The following is a 12,193-nucleotide window of genomic DNA, read 5'->3' as shown; positions in this document are numbered from 1 at the left end:
ACTGTATTCTCAGCTATTTATATGTATAAATAAAAATTGCAAAGAAAATATTTGATAAATACATCATTATATATTGAGTAACGATTACAAAAAACTGTTTTATAATTCATCCTTATTTTTTTGTAAAACATCTTCATTTAAAACATAACTGCTTTCAAATCCATTGTTAAAATTCTAGTCTGCTTATCAGATGTTTCTTAGTCTATTTATTTGATATATACATCAAAATATTTCATTACCTCAAAAAAAAAGTTTTAAAAAATCATCTTGGATGCATTCGATAATTATTTTTATTTATAAATTTTATATACTGTATACAAAATATTGTATATTAATAAGAAATAGTCTCCCTCCAGAGTAAAGAATTTAATCTTTGTACAGGTGTGTACGGTGACGTGCAAAGAGTGAAAATATTGTATAATAAAAAGGATTCGGCCTTAATACAACTCGCAGAGCCACATCAAGCTCATCTCGGTATATTTGAATACAATTAGTATGTTTCATGTTTGTGTACAATAAATTGAGTGTTGTTGTTTATGTTTTAGCCATGACTCACATGGATAAGTTACGTGTGTACGGCAAAGCGATGAGAGTTATGCTGAGCAAACATCAAACTGTTCAGCTACCCAAGGAAGGACAACCAGACGCTGGTTTAACAAGGTATATACTGAATTATTGAATATAAGATATTATTATACTAACATGATCTTTACAACTTTACAGAGACTATTCTCAGAGTCCTTTACATAGATTCAAGAAGCCTGGTAGTAAAAATTATCAGAATATTTACCCGCCAAGTGCAACGCTTCACCTTTCAAACATTCCGTAAGTGTAATCTTGGTATATAATAAAAACAATGGCAACACTTTTCTAACTAGCGTAGCCACTTTTAATTACTGGCATATACATTGCTTAATTCTGTACTGAAATGCAGTCCTATTTCTATCAATATACTCTACGTATGAAGGTGAGTCATAAACATAAACCAAACATATTTAATATGTTCTAGCATATTAAAATTTAAAGGTACAGAATAGTGTAATATATCTACGTAGTCTCTATGCCGTTCAATACAAGAATTCCAGTGCTCAGAAAGTTGGGATGTCTGCTGCAGCTTTTCGTTGGATCATCGGAGTGATCCAATTTGTAAATATCACTCTAATGATTATGGTGGATATTCAAGACACTCGAAGTTGCAACAACAAAATACGTACTCCGAAATCCATATTGTTTTGATTCAATTGAAGGTTGTATGTGATTCTTATGGATATAAATTTAATGTACTGTTATACTGAGGAGATATGGCACAATTTTTTCTCCGTTCTCTTGGATTTCGGTTTGCGGTATTGAACTCATGTTTTATTTCCAGTAACAAATCTTTCTAGAAAGCCATCTGCTTCAAAGCAATAAAAATTTGCCTTGCAACGATGCTCCTTTTAAGACTTGTCAGTCTCTTTGATCTGTACATCTATACTCTGTTTAGAAATCCCAGTTAAGATGCAGCTTTTAATAAAAGCATTCCATTGTACGCTTTTATTAAATAAGCCTCGTTCACCACATATGAGCGTTTTTCAGAAAAAAAGTGTATGTTTGAGAATACCGATTCTTTTGACTGATCAATCAATGCATTATTCTAAGATGTATTTTTATTGCTGTGTCTTGCTTTTTAAAAGGGTTGAAATGCAATAAAAGTGATTATTTCCTGTATGAAATTGGCAATGACTACAGATTCTTAAAATATTATGTGTACTGCTTAGAAGTATTGTGTATTGAGGATAAATTGCTTCTTAGCAAAGTTTTCTTCAATGCTGTGAATTTTGAAGAATCACACACGCTACTTGATATTGTAGTGTTTTGCTAAAAACATCTAATGCAAAATATCTAGATATTTATCTAATATTCGCTATTTTTTTAATGATTAGATATTGACAATCATTCTGACAAAATTTACCTTTTTTTTACTACTGTCCTAAAAAATAAATTAGTGCTGTTTACAAATTACTGCTGTTGGTTCTTCTGCTAAGACTTACTATTTTTCCTCGAATTTTGTCTTGGATGATAAGAAGCTACATCATTTCATGTTTCATATTGTACACCCAACTGATATGGAGAAAGTTTCCTTAGATCTATATTTCGAAAGATTCCAGATTTTAATCGCCTTCTCTCTAAAATGTCCACCTTTTATTTCATATATAATGACAAAGAACACATAGCAACTTACCATTCCTTTTTTTAAAAGCGAGGTTAAGTTGCCGTTCTTCATTTGATAAATGTTGTCCTGCCTTCAGTGGCGTAGCTAGGGTATGTGCCGCCCGGGGCAATCCTTAAAATTGCCGCCCCTCCCCCATACATTTTTTTGCAGGGTCATAAAATCAGCATTTCTTAAAATAATAAATTGATTATTGTTAAGCTCTTGCTATTCGTAAATTTACATAAATTTTAGTTTATTCAGGGTTTAGAACCACACTAGACGATTCCATCGCGAATATGCCGCCCCTAAGCGAGTGCCGCCCGGGGCGGCCCGCCCCCTCCGCCCCCCTTTCCCTATAGCCACGTCACTGCCTGCCTTCTCGATCCAGTATTTTTTTTTATAGAGTGTATTCCGTGCATTCAGTCTATGTGATTTGTCGAGTCATTTGTTTTGGGTTTGCATACGCTCATAAATTTAGTTTTATTAGAATTTAATTTTAGACCCTATGTTTAAAAGGCTTCTATTACATTAAACATAGTCTACATTGCCCAAGTGGTTTTGATATCCTTTTTACATAGTGATGTTGAACTCAGGGCCGGCCCTAGGTTATTATGCGCCCCAGGCAAAAACTAAATTTGCGCCCCCCCCCCCCATATTAATACTTTATTAACTCATTACATGAGCGCAAAAATAATTCAAATTAAAGTAATTCAATATTATATTTGACACCATATTTTTTTGCGATTGTGAGTATTTTAAGAATTTGTAGTTTTATTTTCGTCGCGATTTTTTACGCGTGAAATAAGCTAAAGAGTGCACAGTAGTGTATACAAAAAAAGAATATCAGATTATATTTTTTAACAATATTGTTTGATAATTTTAAGTAAATATTGCGCCTTTATTTGGTATCACGGCGCCCCACAAGATCTAGCGCCCCAGGCGATCGCCTGTACTGCCTGCCCCTCGGGCCGGCCCTGGTTGAACTTAATAACTTTTTTTACGATGGCTTTTGGAGCACACTATCTTAGGGCGCAGACTTTCAGCGACACGCTATCTATGGGTTGTTGTCAGAGAGGTGTGTTTTATTGTCATCATTCTCAGGAAGAAGAGGTGGCGCAGATTCCTAACTGACTTTTTAAGGAGGGCCTCGCTCTGTGGAGGCAGTTCAAAAGGCTGCTGTCTTGGTGAAGGACGCAGTTTGGGACCTTTTCCGGAGAATGCCTTTAATTAGGTGTAGTCTTCAATGAGGGCGGTCAACTAAGTATAATAGTTCGGCGAATGGTGGCCCGACAAGCCAAGATTTAAAAAAAAACACTGCGGTTAGGCCAATGAAAAAGGAAGTTCGCTGTTCCTTGTTCCGGTCTGTCGACAACCCAAGATCAACTGTTCAGTGTGGCTCAAAAATGTTATTATCCCTAGCTCCTGTCAAAGTTAAAATGATCTTAAAATCACACAAATATGTGTGACTAATTAAAGTTTCAATTAATAAACCTCTGTCCTTACAATTTTATTCTTGTTAGAAATGAAAAATGACAGAGCGTCTCTCTACTCTTAAATGATATGTGCCAGCCATTTTAAGCTACTGCTATCTTTGTGCTGCATGCATGATTCGTATATGTAACCCTGCTGATAAATTTGACTCACTTTGTAGTATTATGATGTATGCCTTTTATATTCGTATTTTTACTATTATTTCATTTACCTTTTAAATCCATATAAAACGATATAATCAATGTGGACTTTGAAGTAATGATTTTTTTGTTACATGAATTTGATTTTCTTCTAGATAAAACGTACTTTTTAAAAACTGTATATACCTTAAGTGCTCGATATTTTAACATATACAATAAATATAGTATTAGAAATATACATAGCTGCTTATAATTACCCATAGATACATACTTATTGTTGCTAAATAAGAAAATTGCCATTGCTTAAACATCCCAACATATATTTTTAATGTCATATTCATATATCTATGTAAATTTATTACTCTGAATTTAAAATTACAGAGCTACCGTGTCAGAAGAGGAGATCAAAGAAGCGTTTACAAAGAAGGGCTTCACTGTTAAAGCCTTCAAATTTTTCCCGTAAGATTTTTTTCTTTTAAACATATATTCATAATCGTATTGATGACTTATAATTTAATTTGAAATTACAGCAAGGATCGTAAAATGGCACTTGTTCAACTTCCATCCATCGACGACGCTGTAGCAGCCCTTATCAAGATGCACAACCATCAGTTATCCGAGTCCAACCACCTGAGGGTGTCGTTCTCCAAGTCTAACATATAAACAACTGCGGAGCATCGTCGTAACCATGTTAACTTGATCGAAAATTGTGAAAGCCGTCGTTGTAACGGAGTACCATATTTTATTAAAATAATATTGAGAGATTCGATATATCTTGAAAATATTGTTTAATATATATATTATAATATACAATAAATATGAGAGTTCAAGTGACATTGTTTATAATACCGATGCTGTATTAGTCATGAATAAGTATTATCTATTATGCAATTACAAAGGGAATGTAAGTAAGAAAAAAAATGTCCATCTGGTAATGTGTGATATATTAATATAGCCATATCATAAATCAATGGATGTTGAGTATATAATATTAATAATGGTCTTAAAGTGTAATTTGACTGAGTAGTCAATGAATCATTAACACATTATAATGCCAAAAATACATTTTTAAGGAAAAACTTATAAATTAGGTGCGCAGGTCTCTATAATAATAACAATATTATCGCTAAATTATTACCACCTTTCCGAATCTGATCGGCTCTAACGTAAAAACGAGAGATTTACCACTTTTGTTTCAACTTCAACTTCAACTGCAAACAAATCATATCACTTTCTATGTATATTTTTGTGATATCTTCGTTTTTACACGTGTGTACGACGTACGTAGCTTTTTTCGATGATAAAATGATTTTTGGTGCAATTTTTGTAATCGTTGTCTATTCTGCTAGATTAAATTGAGAAATTTACTTGCAAATACATATATATGTCCATTTTTGAATATTATCGTTACATATAATATTTATCGTGCCACATACATGCAAAAATATATGGTATATTTTATATTATATTATTTTAAGTCGTTCAACAGGTAATTGAAAAAGTGTTACGTATATTATTATATATATATATATTACATATTATAGTATGTATGTGAGTGCAATATATAAACGTATTGAGATTTATTTTATTAAAATTAGTTATTAGATGTATCATATTACATATATATATATATATATTATATATATACATACATACGTCTGAGAACACATTCAGAATCTTTGAAAATTGCATTTTTTGATCGAGAACAAACCAGTGTGACTGGCGATCTTTACTAGGAATAGTGCGTATTTGTTAGAAATGAATGCTCCTTTGTCGAGTTCAAAGGTGAAAATTTTAATAATTTATACATATATATATATCATTATAATATTATACACAATACAGACTTTTTCCCTACTTGACGGACCAAGGGTGCATCTTCATTTTTGCGATCTGATATGAAGCTCTGCTAGATTAAAGTTACAATATAAATTGAAAAGTACAGTATTTTTGTCTGTTATATTACAATTTAAGATAATTTCATATTTTTATTATGATTATTAATATTTTCAATCATATTATATGAGTATTATATAAATTATATTTGTTATTGTAATAGTTTTAACAATGATTGTCGGCGTTAGCGTTATTATATTGTACTATTTTTTTATTATAAGTACATATATAATTTTTTCCAATAATTTTAGATGTTAAGTTTTTATCGTAGAGTATTTACATATTTGTGTTTGTACAGATTATGTAGATGCCTTAATTTTTTTCTTATGGCTCTTTTACAATTGCTGATAATGGTGACTATTTTTTTCTTTTGTATTTTAGATTAACGATTATGTTAGTTACTTTTATATTCTACTTTAGTTTTCTTAGTGGGTTAGTATTTTATTTCTTTAAAACTTTCTAGCGGTTTAATCGAATGTTATGTTGCAAATACTCAAATCAGAACATGTAATATTTGGCTGAAATAATGAATAATTAAAAAATATATTATGACATGGGTATTCATCGGTAATTAGTGATTACTATATATGTATATGTAATAATCACGCGCATACATACATAGTATATATTATTTAAAATATACAATAGAGCTTAGATTGAAATATACAAAAAAAATCTAGAAGTAATGTTGACATTTAAAATGAATACTGATTTGAATCATTCAGATTTTAATAATATATATATAGCTGAATTAAATAAAGATAAAAATATTAGGAAACAGGGTGTGAAGTGTTGCCCTATAGAGCAGGACTTAGTATGGACTATGCCTTGCCATAAGCGGGATATTTGCAGCCGAAGTTCACGTTTATTGTGGACCTTCGTACGTTATTTGTCGCTTAGATTTTAGATGACACACTCTGCTAAGTGGTAATTTTTAGATAAAAAAAAAGTAAATTTGTCTATGTGCATTCTTATATATAAATATAAATGTATGTGAAAGTTTGTCGATACATTATTACGATGTATTTTTTTTTTAGTTTACGTCTAATGTGCAATGTTGAATAGAATCAATTGTATAAATTTGTTATTGTTTTAGATTTTTTATTATTCAATTTTGTGTTTGATTTTAATTTTATATTTATTGAATTTTATCCTATTTTATTAACAGTATATGAAATTATTTTATTTAGACAATGTATCGAATCGTGTATCGTCAAATTTTCACCGATTAAGAAACGCAACTTGAAAAATTGATTCGTTCATTGTGTTTGTGTGAAACTTTAGAAATATTTTTTTATTAATATATATTATATATCCTAGTATATGTTTAAGCGAATATTACAAAACCAAATCATTTTAAAAATACAGAAATGCATATCAAGAATTATTAGATGGATGTTTCCTCTGTTGCATTTTTTTTAATACTAGCAATGGCCAGTCGTCGACAATTTTTAATATTGAACCTCGATTTTTGCATTTAATTTATATAACATATAATACGGCACCCAAATTATTAAAGTAATCTCGAATCTTTAACTCTCTCGCCTCTTTTATGTAAATAAATTCCATTCTATCTTCCTAAAGGATGAATTGGAACACATAACTTATAAAAAATATATTTTCTTATCACATTCTACAATCGACGTACAATGTTATTTTTAAAATGGTATGCGTTTTTAATAATTTTTAATAATTTAATAATAAATAAATCATACAAAAAGCACATACCTCATGTGACGCACATGAAATTAATCTAATTATTGTTTACTTTTACGATAATATTTTATCTTAATTTTCTTATAATACGGTAATAATTTACTACATATAACCTAATCGATACACAATTTTAATATTTTTTTTATAAATGCTTCACACAATGTTATTGTATTTTACGTTTAATTTCATTCTTTTAATTCAATCATTACTTTACAATTATATAGATTTATGTTAAAATTATCATTTTGTTTTTTTATTTATTTTTTTCCTATTGCTTTTCCTTTATTCCTATAATCTGATTTTATTTTCAGTTTTATAATATGAAACGTATCAAACTGAACTGAGAATCTTCAAAAACAAACGCTTCACTTCAAGAATGAAAATAAAAATATAATGGGATCAATGACCAAAAATAAAATAATTAAAGAAAAAATTTAATCGCAAAATATCAATATTAATAATATACATATATGTACCCAAAGTCTGAAATCACTAAGAAAGATAAATCGCTAAAATATAAACTTTTTCTTTTAACATTATACTTTTTGTTGCTTTCGTAAAGGTATTTGCAATCGTTGATGTGATTACTGAAATGTATAAAATACTCTTATAAAAATATTAATCCATATAATATGTAAACTATTTAGTAACGTAGCGAAGTAGTCGACACTTATCGTAACCTATTTTATTATCATTTATTATATTATTCAGGCATTAATATAAAAATTCATTAGATGAACGATTCTCAATCGACTTTTTTATATTTATATAAATTATAAAAAAATATTTTTCAACAAAATCACATATCTTACGGTAAACCAAAATATCTAAATGGGAACATTTCTGCTGTATAATGGAAATATATCTATTTTTGCCTATATTTTTTCATAAATTATATTTTCTCGTTGTTTTGACACATATTTTCTACTCTATACACAAATTACTTATCTTGTCACGTTATAATATATATATACATAAATATATATATTGGATAACCGTAGATTCTATATAGCTGATGATTCCTTGACCAAATGTTATAAGGTCATTCGTTTAGCGTTAAGTATTGAAACATAAATCTAAAATTTATTGTTACAAATTAAAATTAGTGAAAAATCTTGGGCACAAAATACATTTTTCTATTAGAGTAGGTTATTCTGTATTAAGAGAGGAGAGCCACAGCAAATTTACTTACATCATATATTTATTTCAGTTAATATATTAATAAATACAATACGAGTCCGCTTAACGTTACATTAATTCATTGGTCTGTTGATACATCTCATCAAGGCCAAATAATCATCCCTATGGCAAGGCATAGTGATACGGTTTAAATTGATTGTTTAATTAAAGTGACATGTGGCTGATCTATCTCTTAATCATAATGAAATATTCTTTTCACACATTTTTATCAACTTTCATGTGTATATAAATATATTTATATATCTATGAATGTATCTATGTACAATATACTATGTGTTTAATTTAACTAAAATAAGAATATTAATAGATTTTAAACCGTGCGTATGAGACAGGTTATTTAATAGTTTGGTGGCGTGGCATGTGGCATTCTGAATTCTAAAACTTTTCTCATCTATTATTGTCTTGTGTAACTTTTATAATCATCTTGTATACTAACAAACGTCTGTTTGTATCCAACGTGCGCGGTTATAGTATGATTTTTGCACTATGTCCGAAGGGATCATATATTTTTGAAAAGTTTTTCGTTGTTCGGAACGATAGATATTGTAAATTGAAAACATTATTGTCATTGGATGAGGACCATATTACATTTGACTGATCTTTATTTTTTAAATAAAGATATTTATGACATCGTTTTATATATTTAAATATATAAAATTGAAGCTGGATAACTAATAATTACTATAGATTTAAAGCGGATGTATATAAGACCGAACTTAGTAATGCACGCCGGTCTCGATTGTGAGGCTCTAAAGCCTGAGACAATCAGAATATTGGTGCAGTTTTATATTAGCATAAGCAGCTTCACTGTATAACATAATATATATGTATATATATATTTATATATATGTATGTATATATATAATAATATGTATTTCAATACATTTAAATTAATCATTGCACGAGTAACAATTTTATTGCAAAAATCAAACAACACGCCTTTAAGGTTTGGAGATAACCAGCTTTTGATCGTTTCTTTGTAAAAACGCCTTTACTGAGCTTCTTAGAACAAATTGTAAAAAATGATAATACATACTATATAAAATATTGTACAAGACAATCTTTTTTCTAAATCTAAATCTACTTTTAAGGTAATCGCCGAATCTGTCTCGCCACCAAATGATCAAGCATATTAACAGAATATATATTAACTAATAAAATTTTATCCGTATATGTATGTACATATAATTGAACTATTATATGGCTAAATGAAAGATCTGGTATTGTATGAAGATGTTCTACAATAACTTTTTCAAAGTAGATATATAAATAAACTAACTAGCATAATTTACATATACATATTGTAGAATTCAAACGTTTTTGTTAAGCTCTGAAAAGTGTTGCATTTCTTGGTTGAATCATAGTTAAATTTTTAAAGATTAATGAATGTTATTTATTTGAAATGAAGTTTCATTATATAAAGAAAAAAGTCTCTGTATATATATATTGACTAAATTTCTAAACCATTACGTTTCACTATATTAACATATAATACTTGTATTCAATAAAATCACTGTAAATCACTGATCTCTGTCTATTTCGATTTCCGCTTTACTGTATAAGTGTTAGGTTCGCCTTTTTCACACGTTTTAATATTTCATTGATGTTGGGTGCCAACTACAGTATTATATGTACGGACATATTAAAGTAAAGTAATTTATTGATAATAGTGAAATCATTAATTACTGGATGGTATATGATATACATATTAAGTAATGATATATTGTGTTATTTTTAAATTTTATTATAATATTATATAAATATACATTTCAGAATTATTATATTGGCATGTTGTATATTTTACAAAAGGTATGATTTATGTTCAAGTGGCTTCAATTCAGTGTTGATATACATATATATAATATATGTACACATGTGTGTGCGTGCTTGTATAAATTCATGTATATTATATAATATACACACTATACATACACGCATACGATAATTTTATGAGTCGGTGAATTTTTAGATTATTCTTTGTCATTTTATAATAAAAAATAAAAAATCTTTTGCTGTTTTATTTTTTACTTAAACACGTTTGCACCTTTGGATAAATTTGGATAAAATAAAAAATAAATAAAATACAATTAGAAGAATTCAATAGAAACAACTCATTAAAATTGATTTTATATTTGAGTTGAATTAACTTAAAATATAAAAGTGATCAAATTTTGAAATGAATAAAAAGTTAGTTGTACATCTAATATTTGATACAAGAACGATCAAGACCTACAATTGGTCAGTCGACGAGTGGTCAACACCCGGCCGACCGACCCCAAGACTCAGCTGATCCGACCTTCAACCTACGACCGCACACTGACAGCTTTGTATTGATATTATGACGCTACGGTATGATCGATTTATATCATACTTAGACATCAGCAATAATATTTACTTTTTTATTTAATTCAAACTTGTATTTAGGGATATTTTTACAATATATTGACAAAGTATTATTATTAGCTAAAAAGATTATAAAAAAATAATCTTGCTCTTCTAGTTTCTTTATAAAGTTAGTGATATTTACACTTTTATTATTAATAATTGATTGTACATTTTATTTTAAATTAATTTGCTTATAATTATGATTATATTTACATATACAATATTTAGTTGGGTATTCAACTCTACTTTGAAGAAATTTAAAAAATTTTCTCGGCTTCCACCGACAAGTGGATATATTACTTAAATTTGTACTATCACTTAAATTAAAACCAGTTTGTGATACGCGGTGGAAATCCAGAATTGATGCAATTAGACTTGTGCGATATCAACTAGCTGAGATTTATGATGCATTTGTGGCGACTGGCGACCACCATGAATAGCAACAGACAAAAAAAGGGCAATTGTCTCATTGTTAATGCCCGTAACCAAGAATGTTCACCATTAATAATAAGACAAACATCATGGCACAAGAGGGATTTCTTTTGACCACACAACACGGGTCGTTAAGAGAATCCCTTTTGTGACTAAACGGTGCGGATGCAATTAATCATCACAACAGCAAACCCTTTCCGTAGAATTCGAAAGTCGGAGCAAGCAAAAACTCGCTTCCAAATATGCAACATCCGATTTCTCAAATTCTACGAAGCGACTCCAGCGATTGGCTAGGAGATCGACGCACAAGCGTGATTGGCCAGCAATGGTGCATCCCCCAAAAGAATATAAGCCCGGACTCCGACGAGGAGACGGCAGTTGATCCACAGTTGACACAAGACCTTGGTAGAGAGCCCAAGGCAGTCAAGCGAGAGACGAGACGCTGAGGCACGAGACAGAGACCAGACGCCAGAGAGAGGAATCAGAGGCAGTCGATCTATCAGCAGCCTTCCTGAGGAACCAGCTACGCGCCCCCACCTGACACTCCTGACACCTGTCGCATGCAGCTTGAGCCATCCTGAGCATCATCAACTGCACGAACTCCGACATCACGAGAAACGTCACGCCGTATTCGTCCATTAACAAACTTGTAAATATAAAATAATAAACAGTCCAATAGGATTCACCGAGGAGTCTCATTGGCCGCGAGGTCAACCACCCCTAGGGTTACGCTCCCTAAACA

General features: G+C 30.0%; 1 protein-coding gene across 3 annotated transcripts in view; it reads left to right on the top strand.

Moving 5' to 3' along the window:
• Nucleotides 1-7,677, top strand: part of heph (polypyrimidine tract-binding protein 1 heph) — a 413,796-nt gene extending 406,119 nt beyond the window's left edge. For all 3 annotated transcript variants that reach the window (XM_088202338.1, XM_088202339.1, XM_088202337.1), the window contains 5 exons: nucleotides 382-474; nucleotides 546-660; nucleotides 724-825; nucleotides 4,204-4,281; nucleotides 4,353-7,677. In XM_088202338.1, coding sequence (XP_088058464.1) covers nucleotides 382-474; nucleotides 546-660; nucleotides 724-825; nucleotides 4,204-4,281; nucleotides 4,353-4,485 — 521 coding nt within the window. In that variant the 3' untranslated portion in view covers nucleotides 4,486-7,677. The remainder of the gene's footprint in view (nucleotides 1-381; nucleotides 475-545; nucleotides 661-723; nucleotides 826-4,203; nucleotides 4,282-4,352) is intronic.
• The last annotated feature ends 4,516 nt before the right edge of the window (nucleotides 7,678-12,193 follow it).

Source organism: Plectrocnemia conspersa, unplaced genomic scaffold, assembly GCF_051122295.1.
Source record: "Plectrocnemia conspersa isolate PC_06_02 unplaced genomic scaffold, ASM5112229v1 ptg000013l, whole genome shotgun sequence".
NCBI lineage: Eukaryota > Metazoa > Arthropoda > Insecta > Trichoptera > Polycentropodidae > Plectrocnemia > Plectrocnemia conspersa.
Note: the sequence above shows the minus strand (reverse complement) of the source record. Positions and strands in the feature narration are given on the sequence as shown.